The 17,659-nt window shown below is 44.6% G+C and overlaps 1 protein-coding gene across 3 annotated transcripts in view; it reads right to left on the reverse strand.

Annotated features, from left to right (window-relative positions):
- LOC129820062 (double C2-like domain-containing protein beta) overlaps positions 1-17,659 on the reverse strand; it is a 310,308-nt gene that overhangs the window by 139,426 nt on the left and 153,223 nt on the right. For 2 of the 3 annotated variants that reach the window (XM_055876894.1, XM_055876902.1), the window contains exon 9: positions 3,192-3,389. In XM_055876894.1, coding sequence (XP_055732869.1) covers positions 3,192-3,389 — 198 coding nt within the window. Of the gene's footprint in view, positions 1-3,191; positions 3,983-17,659 lie in introns of those variants that run through there. The other variant, XM_055876910.1, reaches the window with a different exon arrangement.

The raw sequence follows: 17,659 nt of genomic DNA on the forward strand, positions 1-17,659 counted from the left end.
AGACAGCGCTACAGGGAGACAGGACGGACAGCTGATCGGTACATCCGAAAATCACACCTGCGGGACACAGGTACAGGATGGCAACAACAACTGCCCGAGTTACACCAGGAATGCACAATCCCCCCATCAGTGCTCAGACTGTCCGTAATAGGCTGAGAGAGGCTGGACTGAGGGCTTGTAGGCCTGTTGTAAGGCAGGTCCTCACCAGACATCACCGGCAAAAATGTCGCCTATGGGCACAAACCCACCGTCGCTGGACCAAATAGGACTGGCAAAAAGTGCTCTTCACTGACGAGTTGCGGTTTGTCTCATCAGGGGTGATGGTCGGATTCGCGTTTATCGTCGAAGGAATGAGCGTTACACCGAGACCTGTACTCTGGAGCAGGATCGATTTGGAGATGGTGGATCCGTCATGGTCTGGGGCGGTGTGTCACAGCATCATCAGACTGAGCTTGTTGTCATTGCAGGCAATCTCAACGCTGTGCGTTACAGAGAAGACATCCTCCTCTGTGGTATCCTTCCTGCAGGCTCTTTCTGACATGACCGTCCAGCATGACAATGCCACCAGTCATACTGCTCGTTCTGTGCGTGATTTCCTGCAAGACAGGAATGTCAGTCTTCTGCCATGGCCAGCGAAGAGCCCGGATCTCAATCCCATTGAGCACGCCTGGGACCTGTTGGATTGGAGGGTGAGGGCTAGGGCCATTCTCTCCAGAAATGTCCGGGAACATGCAGGTGCCTTAGTGGAAGAGCGAGGTCTCACAGCAAGAACTGGCAAATCTGGTGCAGTCCATGAGGAGGAGATGCACTGCAGTACTTAATGCAGCTGGTGGCCACACCAGATACTGACTGTTACTTTTGATTTTGACCCCACCTTTGTTCAGGGACACATTATTCCATTTCTGTTAGTCACATGTCTGAGGAACTTATTCAGTTTATGTCTCAGTTGTAGAATCTTGTTATGTTCATACAAATATTTACACAATAAACACAGTTGACAGTGAGAGGACGTTTCTTTTTTTGCTAAGTTCATAAGCAGTATGTCAAGGTGGTGAGACATTAGTTAAATATTGAAGTGAGAAAGCATCAAGGGCAACATCTTGCCAAAAGAAACACACCTGCTGCATTTCAACTACCTCCTACCTTGATTATCCGAGGTAGTCGAGTTTCTTGTAAGACGTCTCGTATGAGTCATTCATTGTGGGTTTCTGCGCCAATCACATGTTGCTGCAAACGTGTCTTTCTAATTGCCATATTTGTACTGCACATATCACACAACACACAGCTTGATTACAATTAATTTGTTCCTCCATGTTGCTACCGTGTGCTTCCTAATGCTTCCTCAGTGAAACGGTGCCCAGGAGGATTGTGGCTAGGAGGATTGTGGCTAGAAAACGTCTGCTTCAACACAAGTGTTCTGGCCCAGTGCACTCGGGGTGAAGTAGTAACACAGGCTAATACATTTCTCCATTCTGTCCAAGACAGTCAGATTTAATTGTTCAAAGTTCATACAGCAGTAGATGAGGTATATAATATTAGCAATAGCTTATAACCTCTATCCAACTGTTGGCCATGACGGAGCACTGATAGTTTTCTACCATTCTGTCCAAGACCGATCTAATGGTTCCAAATGCATACAGCAACAGACTAAAGCATATGATCACAGCCGCAATACCTCCTACCTTGAAACGTCCTCCTCCTACCGCAATACGACATACCATACTAATACTACTGGTTGCCTATCTAGTCTATTGTCAAAGGTACTTGGACCTGGCATTGCTTTACGGTCTGTATCCAACGTACACTCACTATTACACTTATAAACACAACTAGCCCTAGTTGTTTTCACCATACTGTAAATGTACAAAATATTTTGTCCTCGACAATGTAAACCATTATATAACAGTTGAACAAGGGCTTGATTCCACTTCAAATCAGGGCTACTTTCAAGTTGAGTGCAACTTCATGTTCCTGTCTCCTCTCCATAAGAGAGCTTTGCGCTGTCCACAAGGGCATAGTTCAACATCTGTCAAAACTGGTCTATTCCACCCACTCTGTGGCATTGCCATTCCATCCCCCAATCCGGTGCAGGATTATAGGATAGGCAGGGCAGCCCTAAGACCTCTGCGTTCCTACAGAGCACTTCACTTTGTATGGATTAAACCTTTAGTGGACTGCCCTGCTGTCACACTAACCTGTATTCACTATAGTGTCGAAAAGGCCCATTGGCACCCATTGGAGAGAAATTGGAAGAAAATGGATCTGGAGACCATTGAAAAATGCTGTAAGAGTGACATGCTTAGGTGACACTCACACATCAGCCAGCACAGTCATCAACAGGGAAGCTTCTGTTTAACGTTGTCAATAGTGATCAGTGCTCTTATAAGGGTTTTGCTATTAGAGCATGCCAGCAGTAGGTGCCACGACACAAGAAATAAAGAAATGCACTTGTCAAAGAAGGTGCATTGCCTTGGCCGGCGACAACAGTGACCAGACTGGGGCAGATGCACGCACGTCTCACACAACAGTAGCTTGCACGTGCGTGCACACACATATACTAATAGCTCATACGTGTCACATGCAGACGCACACAGACACACACAACAGGAGCCTGCCAGCCTCGCTGTTTGGCCGGCTGCTCGCGTGTGGATGTAAACAGCCCTCTTGCCGAGACTCAACAACACGCCCACAAATCCGACCGGAGCCCACTGCATATATCCTGCCTGCTAATTTAAAGCTAGCCAGAGAAGGCATGAATCACCCAGCTGAGAAGCCTCGGCACAAAACAGGGATATGAGCCCAGCCTTTAATTATTAGATGCATAATCACATCACTTCTTATGCTGGTATAAAAAAAACACCTGTGCTTATGGTACAATGGGAGTCTATAGTGTAGGAGTGTATGAGTGTAATGCTGCAAGCAGGAAGGGGAAGCAACAGCCGCTCTGCGACAGCAACAGTTGGCTCTCAACAGTCAGAGAGTCAGCTACGCCACAGAGAGGAAGACGCACAGACACACCGGCCCTCGGCAACCACAGGTACTATAGAAGGAAAAGGAGGAGAGAGGGGGAGAAAAGGATGAGGTAAAAAAGACTCAGCCACACCTGCCGGTTACTCCGCAACCAGACATTGAAGAAAGGAACGAAGGAAGAAGAAGAGGAGAAGAACGAGAGAGAAATTGTCTCTACTCACTTGAGTCGTCAGAGTCATAGCCTTCCATGTCCGGCTCCTCCTCCTTCTTGCCGGTTGCTGCGTGTGACAGGGCGGCGGCAGCGCCGCCAAAGGCCCGGCCCGGGTCGTCATCGGTGTGGGAGCATGCCGGGTCATCCCCAGAGTTCTGGCTGGCCGAGGAGGAGCGCAGCGAGCTGGCCCGGATGAGGGCGGGGGGTACTGTGGGGGGGAGACCCCGCGGGTAGCGGGGGAAGTAGTCAGAGATCTGCTTGATGGGCTGGATGGGGCCAGGGCACACATCAATGGCCATGTGCTCCTGGATGCTGATGGTGGTCTTCTCGCCTTTGCGTTGTGTCATGCATGCGATCCCTTGGAGCTCCCACCCAGCCCAGTCAAGACCCAGTCAAAACAATAACAATTCCCCAGGTGCCTCCCAAAACACAAAAAAAGGCTTCTCGAAAAGTAAACTAATAACACCAAAGCCAGCAAGACAAAAATTTTATGGAATGTTTTTCTCTTTTTACGTTGTTCCTCTGAAGTCTATCCCTAAAGAAAAAGCCTGTAGCCCCAGTGGAGAGAGAGCTCCTGGCTGTGAGTGAGATGAGTAGGTCCTGGTGGCGCCTCGGACTCCCCCCTTCTAGCCTGCGCTGCACTGGGCTACATGGAGAGCCGTGGCTGGTCCACCCTGCAAGCTCTAACCATGCTGTCGGTCTGCCTCACACACACTGCTGCCTGCCTGCACTCTCTACCGTGCTCCCTCTCTCTCTACATCCCTCTCTCCCTCTACCTCTACTCTACACCCTATCTGCAGCTGTGTGTGTGTGTGTGTGTGTGTGTGTGTGTGTGTGTGTGTGTGTGTGTGTGTGTGTGTGTGTGTGTGTGTGTGTGTGTGTGTGTGTGTGTGTGTGTGTGTGTGTGTGTAAGGGAGGGGGGAGGTATTAGTGAGGACGGAGGAGGGATCAGCTGATGTCACTGCTTAGCAACCGAGCAGTAAACAGGAACCGCCGGTGCGGGTACTTAATTATGCTATTAGTCCCCATCCATCTGTCAGCAGGAAGGAGGCTCTGCCGTGTGTGTGAGAGAAAGGGCAGAAAGAGAGATATTGCAGAAAATACCTAAGTGTGTGTGCGTGCGCAAGCTGTGGAGTGAGAGACAAAATGTGCGTCTGAGGGACCACAACCGTACATGTAAGTGTGTATGTGTGCCCAGGAGTATGTGTGTGAGAGAGATAGTGAGAGTTTTGTGTGTCACAGACAGGGAGAGAGTCGGGAACTAACCAGCGCTTCCAAAATCCCCAGCTACTTAAAGACCAGGCTTGGAATGAGCAGTGAGACAATTCAGTATGGCAGGTCAGTATGCCAGGTAACCTTCTCACCAAGTAATCTCTAGAGAAACAGGTGCTGAATAACTGCGATCAACATAATAACAATTAAGACTTGAAAAATGGTCTGAGTAGTAACACTCCTCACATATTACAGCCCAGGTGGTTGTGGGTTCAATCTCCACAACCATTTATGCTGGGTCTTAATTTACATCCGTCATTATCAAAAATGATGAGTGTCACGAAAGAGTGGGCAAACAACCTCCCCCTGGGTGGAAAGTCGTTACTGTTCTTGAAAATCACTGAAATTTCTAGGACATTTTTTCTTACCTTTTTTAACTACAAAAATAGTTGAAAAGTAAACTAATAACACGTTAAAAATAGTAGTGGTATGGTGCGGGAGATAATGGATTAGTTTAAAAGTGGTGAAATATCTCATTACAGCCCATTAGATCTGAAAGTGTTTTTATGAGTCCATATTCATGTGACTTGAATTGCCTTTTTGCAAAGCATGTGCTTGAAAATGGGCCCCAAACACTGATTGTGTGTGTTTTTCAGAGACACCTGCTCCAAGAGCGGAAATTTTCCATTGTGCCTGCTCACAATGCAAACAGTAATGCATCGAACACACTGATAATTGAGACATCCATAAGAGTGACTTTAATCTCACTTGAAAGATCATGAGCCCACATGACATGAGTCTTACTTGAGTTTGACAGGAGTCAGGCAAGTCATGTAATCCATTCATCAACTTGATTCACTTGATCCTCACTTGATTAAGCAATCTGTCAACCTGCCATTCAAAATGTACATTAGAGAAATAAAGTATCTTATCAAAAACTATAGAAAAAATAACCAACACGCTCAGAAATACATTTGCCCTCTTTTGGGGTCTGTTCTTATCATAATTGGGAGAAAAAAAAGAAAAAAAAGACTTTTCACTGACGTTTGAGTGATTCAATACAATTAAGCTATTAAGTCATTCACGTGTCAGCGGTGTGGGCGGACATTTTTTAAGGGAAAATACTGAATGAGTGCAAATTAATTCCCAATCTATTTCTGACAATCGCTCAGGAGGATTTATCTTTTAGATCCTTGAAGGTACTTTCGAGTGCACATTTCATTTGCATTCACGTTCCAAATCTTTACACAAGGAAAACAAAGACCCAAGTAAGAAAATAAGTAATGCCCATGTCCATTGCCCTCGTTTACAGAGGCAAGATGGCAGAGAGTTGATGGACAGAGTTTCTTATGAAATCAATATTCGAGTGAGGTGACAAACAGGCAAACACTATTTGTGCGACATGCTGATGTTAAATAGGTTGACGAGATGATTGCAAATGGTGCCAAACGTGTTGCTTTCTATCTGGAGTTTAACGTTTCGAAGAAGCTATCTTACGTATCTGGAAAACTGAAGAGGCTATCTTATCTATTTAAAAGGAGATTCTGAAGGTTTTAAAAAAAATGTGGTCCCACTTTATTGGAAGTGTATCTTATGAAGGCTTTATAAAGCATTTGTATAAGCTTAATAAGCACTACATAAATCGGTTACAGTTCATCTATAACTGTTTTTCATGCTCTGTAAAGGATTAATACATGTGAACAAATAAATTGTGAATCTTTAGAGAGTATTATATATGGTTATAGATGATTTGTGAAGCATCTATGTAGTGCTTATGAAGCCTATGAGAAGGTTATATGAAGCCTTTGTAAGATGCACTTCAAATAAAGCAGGACCAAAAAGCAGGACCATTTCCAACCTCACTGGCTACAGGTTCTGTTACAGTATGCTCTTTGATTTGCAATATTGGAATGCAATTTAAAAAGAGACATTTTAATCCTTTAACTGTCACAGTTCAGAGTCAACATTATATCCAAATACATTTCACAGAGATCTTTCATAACTATGGCTTAATCAATTATACTCAAGGAATTGTATTTAAAACTAAAATGTTGCATTGTGCGATAACGCACTACTGGAGAAAGTGACCACGTGGAAAAGAGCGTTCAGATAAAACATAGGTCTATTCCAGGATGTAAGAGACCCTTTAAAAGGAGATTTGTCCAACACGCCAGCCAAACTCCACCCTCTTGTTAAAGATTACGACAACATTGCAAGGGCAGACCAGAGCAGCTCCAAATTCAACCTGGTCCTTCTCAACCATAAGTGGTGGGCGTAACTGTGTAGAACAGTGAGTGTAACCGCGTGTAGAACAGTGGGTGTAACAGCGTGTAGAACAGCGTGTAGAACAGTGGGTGTAACAGCGTGTAGAACAGCGTGTAGAACAGTGGGTGTAACAGCGTGTAGAACAGTGGGTGTAACAGCGTCTAGAACAGTGGGTGTAACAGCGTGTAGAACAGCGTGTAGAACAGTGGGTGTAACAGCGTGTAGAACAGCGTGTAGAACAGTGGGTGTAACAGCGTGTAGAACAGCGTGTAGAACAGTGGGTGTAACAGCGCGTAGAACAGTGGGTGTAACAGCGCGTAGAACAGTGGGTGTAACAGCGTGTAGAACAGTGGGTGTAACAGCGTGTAGAACAGTGGGTGTAACAGCGCGTAGAACAGTGGGTGTAACAGCGCGTAGAACCGTGGGTGTAACAGCGCGTAGAACCGTGGGTGTAACAGCGCGTAGAACAGTGGGTGTAACAGCCTGTAGAACAGTGGGTGTAACAGCGTGTAGAACAATGGGTGTAACAGCGTGTAGAACAGTGGGTGTAACAGCGTGTAGAACAGTGGGTGTAACAGCGTGTAGAACAGTGGGTGTAACAGCGTGTAGAACAGTGGGTGTAACAGCGTGTAGAACAGTGGGTGTAACAGCGCGTAGAACAGTGGGTGTAACAGCGCGTAGAACAGTGGGTGTAACAGCGTGTAGAACAGTGGGTGTAACAGCGCGTAGAACAGTGGGTGTAACAGCGCGTAGAACAGTGGGTGTAACAGCGCGTAGAACAGTGGGTGTAACAGCGCGTAGAACAGTGGGTGTAACAGCGTGTAGAACAGTGGGTGTAACAGCGTGTAGAACAGTGGGTGTAACAGCGCGTAGAACAGTGGGTGTAACAGCGCGTAGAACAGTGGGTGTAACAGCGCGTAGAACAGTGGGTGTAACAGCGCGTAGAACAGTGGGTGTAACAGCGTGTAGAACAGTGGGTGTAACAGCGCGTAGAACAGTGGGTGTAACAGCGCGTAGAACCGTGGGTGTAACAGCGCGTAGAACAGTGGGTGTAACAGCGCGTAGAACAGTGGGTGTAACAGCGCGTAGAACAGTGGGTGTAACAGCGCGTAGAACAGTGGGTGTAACAGCGTGTAGAACAGTGGGTGTAACAGCGTGTAGAACAGTGGGTGTAACAGCGTGTAGAACAGTGGGTGTAACAGCGTGTAGAACAGTGGGTGTAATAGCGTGTAGAACAGCCTGTAGAACAGTGGGTGTAACAGCGTGTAGAACAGTGGGTGTAACAGCGTGTAGAACAGTGGGTGTAACAGCGTGTAGAACAGTGGGTGTAACAGCGTGTAGAACAGTGGGTGTAACAGCGTGTAGAACAGTGGGTGTAACAGCGTGTAGAACAGTGGGTGTAACAGCGTGTAGAACAGTGGGAGTAACAGCGTGTAGAACAGTGGGTGTAACAGCGCGTAGAACAGTGGGTGTAACAGCGCGTAGAACAGTGGGTGTAACAGCGTGTAGAACAGTGGGTGTAACAGCGTGTAGAACAGTGGGTGTAACAGCGTGTAGAACAGTGGGTGTAACAGCGTGTAGAACAGTGGGTGTAACAGCGTGTAGAACAGTGTTTGAAGCCTCTTCTACAAAAGAACACTGGATCATCTTCAGAGCTGCTGAGAGTTGCACTGCTTTGGTGAGACACGTTGGGTACGGAAATGAAATGGCACTTGTTTACATGGTTTTCAACTGAATCTGTAGGAAACATGTACTACAGCTTATGATGACTGCTTAAACAAAGTGATCAAACCTTTTTTCTTTTTTCCTAAGCTTTGCCTTCAGGTGGGGGAGTTCATCGGAAGATGATGATTAGATATCGTACAATGATTAAAGCCAACAGTTCATTATAAATTGCGATCATAAGGTCAAGTCTACATACTTTCACCCGACACAAATTAATCATACTGTACACATCACTGTGTAAATTAACTTGATATAGTGAGAATTGTCATGTTTGGAACAAAAAAAAATATTTTCCATAAACAAGGATCAGATCATTTGCACAACATATTATTCTATGGCAGCCAAACGAGTGGCTCTTGCGTAACTCTGACCGGCAATAACAGAAGACAAAATCTTCAGGCGTACTAGCTGAACCACTAGGTTTAGAGATAGAATCCAAGTTGACCAAACTCTATGAATGAATTTCTCTCAGACTAAGCTGAACTCGTCATGCTTCATAATCAGAAAATGCTTTGAGAATCTCTAAGACAAACTTGCCATGCCATGGTTTTATGCAACTGAATTTATTGGAGATGGAATGCAGACCAAAAAAGGGGTATTAGGCAGAATGAAAAACAAAGGATTTATCACGCACAGAAAAGCTGCTGCCTTTTGGCTCTCACACAGAGCTTTAGTGTTGTCCCCTTGAATATAGTATATCTGTGTGTATATCAAATAAACATTATTTTAAAAGGGAAAGTATTGTATCTCATCTTCTAATGCATAATTTTAGAATTCAAGGCAGCACCTCTATTCATGTTGTTTACGGAAAGACCTTTTCTTTTGTATGTGTTTGATAAAGGGCAGAATCAGCACTCTTTTGCTCCCTGTCGAATCAGCAGAGAGCAAAGGGATAGGAACGAATGCATGGGGAAGATACTTTTAGTGTATGTGGACACCTGCTCGTCAAACAACTAATTCCAAAATCATGGGCAATAAATATGGAGATGGTCCCCCCTTTGCTGCTATAACAGCCTTCACTCTTCTGGGAAGGCTTTCCACTAGATGTTGGGCACTGATGTTGGATGATTAGGCCTGGCTCGCAGTCAGCGTTCCAATTCATCCTAAGGTGTTCGATGGGATTGAGGTCAGGGCTCTGTGCAGGCCAGTCAAGTTCTTCCACACCGATCTCAACAAACCATTTCTGTATGGACCTCGCTTTGTGAAAGGGGGCATTGTCATGCTGAAACAGGAAAGGGCCTTCCCCAAACTGTTGCAACAAAGTTGGAAGCACAGAATTGTCTTGAATGTAATTGTATGCTGTAGCATTAAGACTTCCCTTCATTGGTACTAAGGGACCTAGCCCGAAACCATGAAAAACAGCCCCAGACCGTTATTCCACCAAACTTTACAGTTGGCACTATGCATTCAGGCAGGTAGCGTTCTCCTGGCGTCCGCCAAACCCATATTTGTCCGTAAGACTGCCAGATGGTGAAGCGTGATTCATCATTCCAGAGCCAGCAGCATACCACCCTGCATATCACTGCTGGCTTGCTTCTGAAGCTAAGCAGGGTTGGTCCTGGTCAGTCCCTGGATGGGAGACCAGATGCTGCTGGAAGTGGTGTTGGAGGGCCAGTAGGAGGCACTCTTTCCTCTGGTCTAAAAAAATATCCCAATGCCCCAGGGCAGTGATTGGGGACACTGTCCTGTATAGGGTGCCGTCTTTCGGATGGGACGTTAAACTGGTGTCCTGACTCTCTGAGGTCATTAAAGATCCCATGGCACTTATCGTAAGAGTAGGGGTGTTAACCCCGGTGTCCTGGCTAAATTCCCAATCTGGCCCTCAAACCATCATGGTCACCTAATAATCCCCAGTTTACAATTGGCTCATTCATCCCCCTCCTCTCCCCTGTAACTATTCCCCAGGTCGTTGCTGCAAATGAGAACGTGTTCTCAGTCAACTTACCTGGTAAAATAACAGTAAAATAAATAAAAAATCATTCCAGAGAACGCGTTTCCGCTGCTCCAGAGTCCAATGGCGGCGAACTTTGCACCACTCCTGCTGACGCTTGGCATTGTGCATGGTGTTCTTAGGCTTGTGTGCAGCTGCTCGGCCATGAAACCCATTTCACGAAGCTCCCGAATAACAGTTATTGTGCTAACGTTGCTTCCAGAGGCAGTTTGGAACTCGGTAGTGAGTCCTGCAACCGAGGACAGACGATTGTTAAGCACTACGCGCATCAGCGGTCCCGTTCTGTAAGCTTGTGTGGCCTACCACTTTGCAGCTGCTCCTAGACGTTTTCACTTCACAATAACAACACTTACAGTTGACCGGGGCAGCTCTAACAGTGCAGACATTTGACAAACTGACTTGTTGGAAAGGTGGTATCCTATGACGGTGCCACGTTGAAAGTCACTTAGCTCTTCAGTAAGGCCAATCTACTGCCAATGTTTGTCTATGGAGATTGCATGGCTGTGTGCTCGATTTTATACACCTGTCAACAATGGGGGTGGCTGAAATAGCTGAATCCGCTAATTTGAAGGGGTGTCCACATACTTTTGTATATATAGTGTATAGTAGAACATTTACATCAACAGGTGGATGGTAAGAGCTTAGTAATGGTAGACCATCAATAACCCCAGTATTAAAATCTATTTGCATTGCAATGCAGCATAATGGAAAGTCCAGGAGCCTCAATTGTGAACTGCATTACTTTTTCACATAAGCGAAGAATGCACCCTTCTGCCAATCTGAACTGAATATTCCCGCCAAACACTGGTTTAAGAACAAATATATTTCAACGTATTCAGTATGTTGATAATGGGGCCCCAGGTATTTTAGGATATTGGTTGAATTAAGCCCACAGCCTACTGTGTAGAGCACAGTAAGACATGGACACTAGTAGGGCTGTTGCAGTGACAGTATTACCGCCACACCGGCAGTCATGAGTCATGACCGCAGTACAATTTCACGTGACCGCAGAATCACGGTAATCTCCTTTTATGCACTCTGGACATGATTTGGTAGTACCCAACTTGCTAACGACCATCAGGTCCTAATGGCCTGGTACTCAGGGCTCTATTGTCTTTGACATCAATGCAAATGCAATCGAAAATCACATCCAACACTTACCATCAAAACAGTATTGTACTTTTAAACTCACTTTTAAACTTTATCAATTTGAAGAAAGCAGTTCAACGGCAGGTTGAAACTGAGTGGAAAACATGGTCGATGTGGATGTTTCAAACCTTAACACAAAGAAATGGACGGCGCTTTCTAAGGTGATGATTTAATTAAAAAACACCAATACGCATGTTAGAGCTTATGCATAGTCTTATGAGGCCAAGCCCGAAAAAAACGATTGTGCTGTTATACAATACATAAGGCCCATCAGCGGCTTATATGCAGCTTGTATGCATGGAGGACTGGAGATGCTAAACTTGTTTATGTTAATAAATGATCAATTACCGTGACACCGGCAGTCTTTTGCATGACAATAACCGGCTGACAAATGTTTATGACCGCTGCAGCCATAGACACTAGTTTACAATGTGCTGTATCAAGATGCAGTGTGAACTCTGTATTGGAGAGACATGAGGCACCAGGGGATTCCAGGATCCGAGAAGAGAGCTCGATTCAGAATCAGGAGACGGAGAGGAAAAGGGGGTCAGATCAACCGACGCAAAGCCTCTCTTTGAGGTGTAGATGTGATATGGAAATAGAACATTGTGCCCTCACTGGTTGCAGTGAGAACTGGCCCTGCATCACCTTTGAGAGACAAACACTTTAAGGGAAGCTGAGATAGTATTAGGCTACCCAATCTATAGAAAGGAGTGTCAGGCTGTATAGAATTCCCACAGTATGTTTTAAATATTGTTTGTCCCAATATGAATGTATTGAAATAATAGTAATTACGAGACTGAGAACATATTATAGGAACGTCGATGTACGTCGATAGGCGAGTCATTTATTCAAACAGAACGTAAGCAACAAACACTGATCGGTGGCTGCTCTTCTGTAGGGGTGGGAGGGCCAAAAGATTAGAGGTGGCAGAACAAAGTACTCGTGTTGGGGTGTAGGGTTTGAGCTTAGCCTGAAGGTAGGGAGTCACAGTTCTTCTTGCTGCTCCGTAGGCAAGTACCAGGGACTTGAAGAGGATGCGAGCCTCGACAGGAAGCGTGCCAGTGGAGTGTGCGGAGGGGTGGGGTGACATGGAAGAACTTGGGAAGGTTGAACACCAGGCAGGCTGTGGCATCCTTGATACATTGCAGGGGTTTGATGGCATAAGCGAGGAGCACCGCCAACAAAGAGTTGCAGTAGCCTAGACGGGAGATGACAAGTGCCTGGATTAGCACCTACGTACGCAGCTGCCACGGAGTCATCAACCGTGATGGAGAGGTCTTGGAGTGGACAGGGCTTCTCCGGGAGGAAGAACAGCTCCGTCTTGTCGAGTTTGAGCTTAAGGTTGTGGGCAGACATCCAAACGGAGACGTCTGCCAGGTACGCAGAGATGCGTGTCGCCACCTTGGTGTCAGTAGGGGGGAAAGAGTAAAGTAGTTGAGTGTAATCCGCATAACAATGATAGGAGAGACCATGTGAGGATATAACGGAGCACAGTGTAAAGAGAAAAAAGTAGAGAGCCTATAACAGAGCCCCGGGGGACACGAGTAGAGAGAGCATGTGGTGCAGACACATATCATCTCCACACCACCTGGTAGGAGTGACCCGCCAGGTAGGATGCAATCCAGCAGTGTGCAGAGCCTGAGACGCCCAGCCCTGAGAGGGTGGAGAGGAGGATCTGATGGTTCATGGTGTCAAATGACAGTCTTCTCTCTGTCTCCTCACTTTACCGCTTGACCAATCCCTCTCACACTTTCATTGTCCTCTTCCCTACCTCTATCTCACACAGCAGTTTCCAACACCAACATGGCAAAGTGTTTTTGCATTTGATACCTGTAGAATTGTTGCATAAAGCAAATCATGCTGGCATGGGGGACTGAGCTACAAACCCTCAAACCTAGTCAGTCAGGGAATTGTAGGATTAGTTGTGGATTTGTGTGTGTGGGGGGGGGGCTTGTAAAACAAACCAGAGAGCATGGTATTCTGAATACTAATGCTATTGACTTGTAAACATGAAACAGGAAGAAATGGGAGTATGTAAGGCATTTCAATACATTCAAATTGGAACGCATTACAGATTAAAACAGATAGTTTGGGTTATTTATTTCCCCAGAGTCAGGTGAACTAGTGGATACTATTTTTATGTCTCCATGTTCAGTTTGAAGGAAGCTGCCTACTAGCTTTAGCGCAATTGTTTACTAGCATTAGCACAATGAGTGGAGGTCTATGGGAACAGCTAGCATGCTAGCTGTACCTGTAGACTTCCAGTCATTGCACAAACGCTAGTTAGCACTGGCTCGCAAAACTTCCTTCATACTGGGCGCAGAGACATAAAAAGGGTATCCATGAGTTAATCTGACTCTGGGGAAGAAGATAAAGGGATATCCCTTGAACTATCCCTTTAAAAATATTTGCAGCACAAAACACCTCTCCCCAACATACGCATGTGTACAGATGTCGACACTACATATTCTCAACGCAATTTCATGCTTTGGCACGAAGGTGTGTGTGTGTGTTTACAGGGAAAATGTAGGCAACCAGGGAAACAATGCCTTGATACACATTCATCTCGATAACTGGGAATCCATGCAAAGATAGGGCCATATTATCAGAACACAGAGGAGAGATGGTGGGGATGCTCTGTGAATCATGCTGTGAACAAGCAAATCCCGATGATGTGTGTGAACACGGTGAATGAACAAGATAAAATGTTGATGTGAAGCTTTGTTACCCCGGACAAGACCATGATTCTCGGACTTTATCATTATATTGCCCAATGTGTTGTTACATTGAGCTGAGGGTGGTGAGATTTGTGTGGAATAGATTTGGTCTCAACCAATGCAAACAACAACATAATAGTTATCAAAGGTAGCTTTCGTTACTGATGGGGAATCATATGAAACTTGCAATAACATTCAGTAGGAAAAAAGTAAATGTGAATTTAGGAGGGCCAATACGGCTTTCCTAACCATTTTTTGTAACAGATTATAAAGCATGACATTTCAATCGAGGGAAAGACATTGGAGAAATACTTATTCTGAGAACACCCAAAAATCGGTTGTTTTTCCATGATTCCCTTTTACCATGTCATACATTAACTTGTCCACAGTATAACTTAAAACCCATTAAAAAAAAGGAACTCTAAACTATTGACTTCAGTGGACCAGCGACTTAATCCAAGACACCACATGAAGTCTGTGCAGTGGGAAAATACATAATTCATGAATAAATACATTATGAGCTATTATACAGATGCTATAAATACTTCACTTGAGCATGTGGCTAGATATGCATACGGCACGTGTACAAAATCTCGAATACATAAGCAGGGGAGTTGTGGGGATGTAGAGCAGGAAGCCCATGAAGAATAGGTCTACCCGAGCATAGGCCCTAGTGTCAGATTCATACACATTGTGTTTTCCGAGCAGTACAAATCACTGACTGGTTGCATGGTGACAATGACATTTAAACCAGGTACGATAGCCTATTCAATTCAACTAGATTACAATATGCACATAGTGATGTCTTCTGGCCTAGACTATATACTGTAATACCGTCAAGGTAAGCAAACATTTAAGCAATTTGGGAGAACAATCACATTTTCATAGAAAACTGACAACTCTACTGTGACAGGAGGCCAAGCGGTCTAGGTTCCAAAACTGTGCTGATTGCGTTTGATTATGCGAGGACAGTATCTGTGGTTTAAGAAAGCCCACATGGCAGTGATTCCTGGGCAAGATCACTCAACAACCAATTACACTTTGTGGGAACCTAATATTGGTATTCTTTGACAAGGTCCATACAAATCAGAGCCTTAGTTGGAGCCAGCTCTGTGAACAGTATAAACACTAGCAGATTGTTCTATTCTACCATTTACTTACAAACACAATCCATTATTAGGCCTTATGCCAATAAATGAGATGAAGAGACAGGAGCTTCTGTTCTCTTAATCAGAGTACACCAGAAGACGCCAAAGAGCAAACAAACAGGGATTTTTTTTCCAGAGATGAATACAAGGCACCTAGGCAATGGTTGAACCACTGTACGGCAGTAACTGGAGAAGGGAATGTAGGGTACTTACTAGGGACTGAGGTATGGTGTTCTTATTGGTTACTGAGGTGCAGAGCTGTAGTAGGTCAATTCCTGGGCACAAATTTTCCAGAGTAAAGTGTATCTTCAGAGACATGGGGAAAACTCCAGGACTGTCCATCTCCAGGACTGAGAGAAGACATCTGAAGTAGAGTTCTTCTCGGATCCGCGATTGAGATCTGAACCGGATCTGCCAAATTCCCTAACGAACCCGACATGATCCAGTCATAAAAAGAAAATATATATATATTTCCGATCTGATACGCATCCGAGGTGGACCAGAGTTGAAAGACAAATGAGACAAACACCTGGCACCGACAGATATGGCAGCTCTGCTTCTAGCTCCTATGCAACTTTGTAGTATTTTGTTTTTTTGTTTGTTATTTCTTACATTATTAGCCCAGAATTTTTATTGTGTTATTACCAGTGATGGAAAAAGTAGCCAACAGTTATACTTGAGTAAAAGTAAAGATAACTTAATAGAAAATGACTCAAGTAAAAGTCACCCAGTAAAATTATACTTGAGTAAAAGTATAAAAGTAAATATACTTAAGTGTCAAAAGTAAAAGTATCAATCATTTCAATATTCCTTATATTAAGCCAACCAGATGGCAACATTTTCTGTTTTTATTTTAATTAACGGAAAGCCACGGGCACACTTCAACATTCAGTCCGCCAGATCAGAGGCGGGATACTAATATGTGGATGACCAGGGATATAGCGAGTAATTTTGGGTATCCAGGAAACCGTATGGAGTAAAAAGTACAACATTTTCTGAAGGAATGTAGTAAAGTAAAAGTAGTAAAAAATATAAATTGTAAAGTAAAGTACAGATACGCCAAAAAACAACTTAAGTAGTACTTTAAAGTGTTTTTACTTAAATACTTTACACCACTGGTTATTACATACAGCCGGAAATAAATTTTGGATATCAGAGTGGTGTTAACTCACCAGCATTGTGACCAAGAATACGAATTGGATCATTTGTTCGTACCCCAGGACAATGAACTTATTCCAGAGGCTGCTCCAAAACACTGCCGGCGGAGAAGAGGTATTTGGAGTGGACTTCTAGTCCGACTATGGAGGCTTGCACAACATCCACCGCTTCCGAGTATATTACTCGCTAATGTACAGTCTCTGGATAATAAAGTAGACAAGCCCAGGGCGAGGATCTCCTTCCAGAGAGACATCAGGAATTGTAACATACTATTTCACGGAAACATGGCTCTCTCAGGATATACTGTCCCTCTCCATACAGCCATCTGGGTTCTCAGTACATCGCGCAGACAGGAATAAAGAACTCTCCGGGAAGAATAAAGGCAGGTGTGTATGTCTAATGAATAACTACTCATGGTGTGATTGTGATGACGTACAGAAACTCAAATTATTTTGTTCTACCCAACCTAGAATATCTCACAATCAAATGCCGACCTCCCAAGAGAATTCTCTTTGGTTATAGTCACAGCAGTGTATATTCCCCCGCAAGCCAATACCACGACAGCCCTCAAAGAACTACACTGGGCTTTATGCAAACTGGAAACCACATATCCTGAGCATGCATTTATTATAGCTTGGAATTTTAAGAAAGCAATTTTGAGGAAAACACTACCCGGAATTATACCAAAACATTGACTCATGCTGGTAAAACATTGGACCACTGCTACTCAATTTCTTGAAATGCCTCCAAGGTCCTCCTCCCCTCCCTTCGGTAAATCTGATCACAAATCCATCTTGCTCCTCCCTTCCTATAGGCAGAAACTCAAACAGGAAGTACTCGTGTTAAGGTCTCTTCAACACTGGTCTGACCAATTGCAATCCATGCCTCAAGATTGTTTTGATCAGGCGGACTGGGATATATTCCGGGTAGCCACTGAGAATAACATCAACGAATACACGGTCACGGTGACTGAATTCATCAGGAAGTACATAGGAGATGTTGTACCCACTGTGACTATTAAAACCTACCCAAACCAGTAACCGTGGATAGATGGCAGCATTCGCGCAAAACTGAAAGTACGATCTACCGCATTCGGCCATAATTTTAAGGTGGCTGGGAATATGGACAAATACAAACAGTGTAGTTATTC

Source organism: Salvelinus fontinalis, chromosome 2 (assembly GCF_029448725.1).
Source record: "Salvelinus fontinalis isolate EN_2023a chromosome 2, ASM2944872v1, whole genome shotgun sequence".
NCBI lineage: Eukaryota > Metazoa > Chordata > Actinopteri > Salmoniformes > Salmonidae > Salvelinus > Salvelinus fontinalis.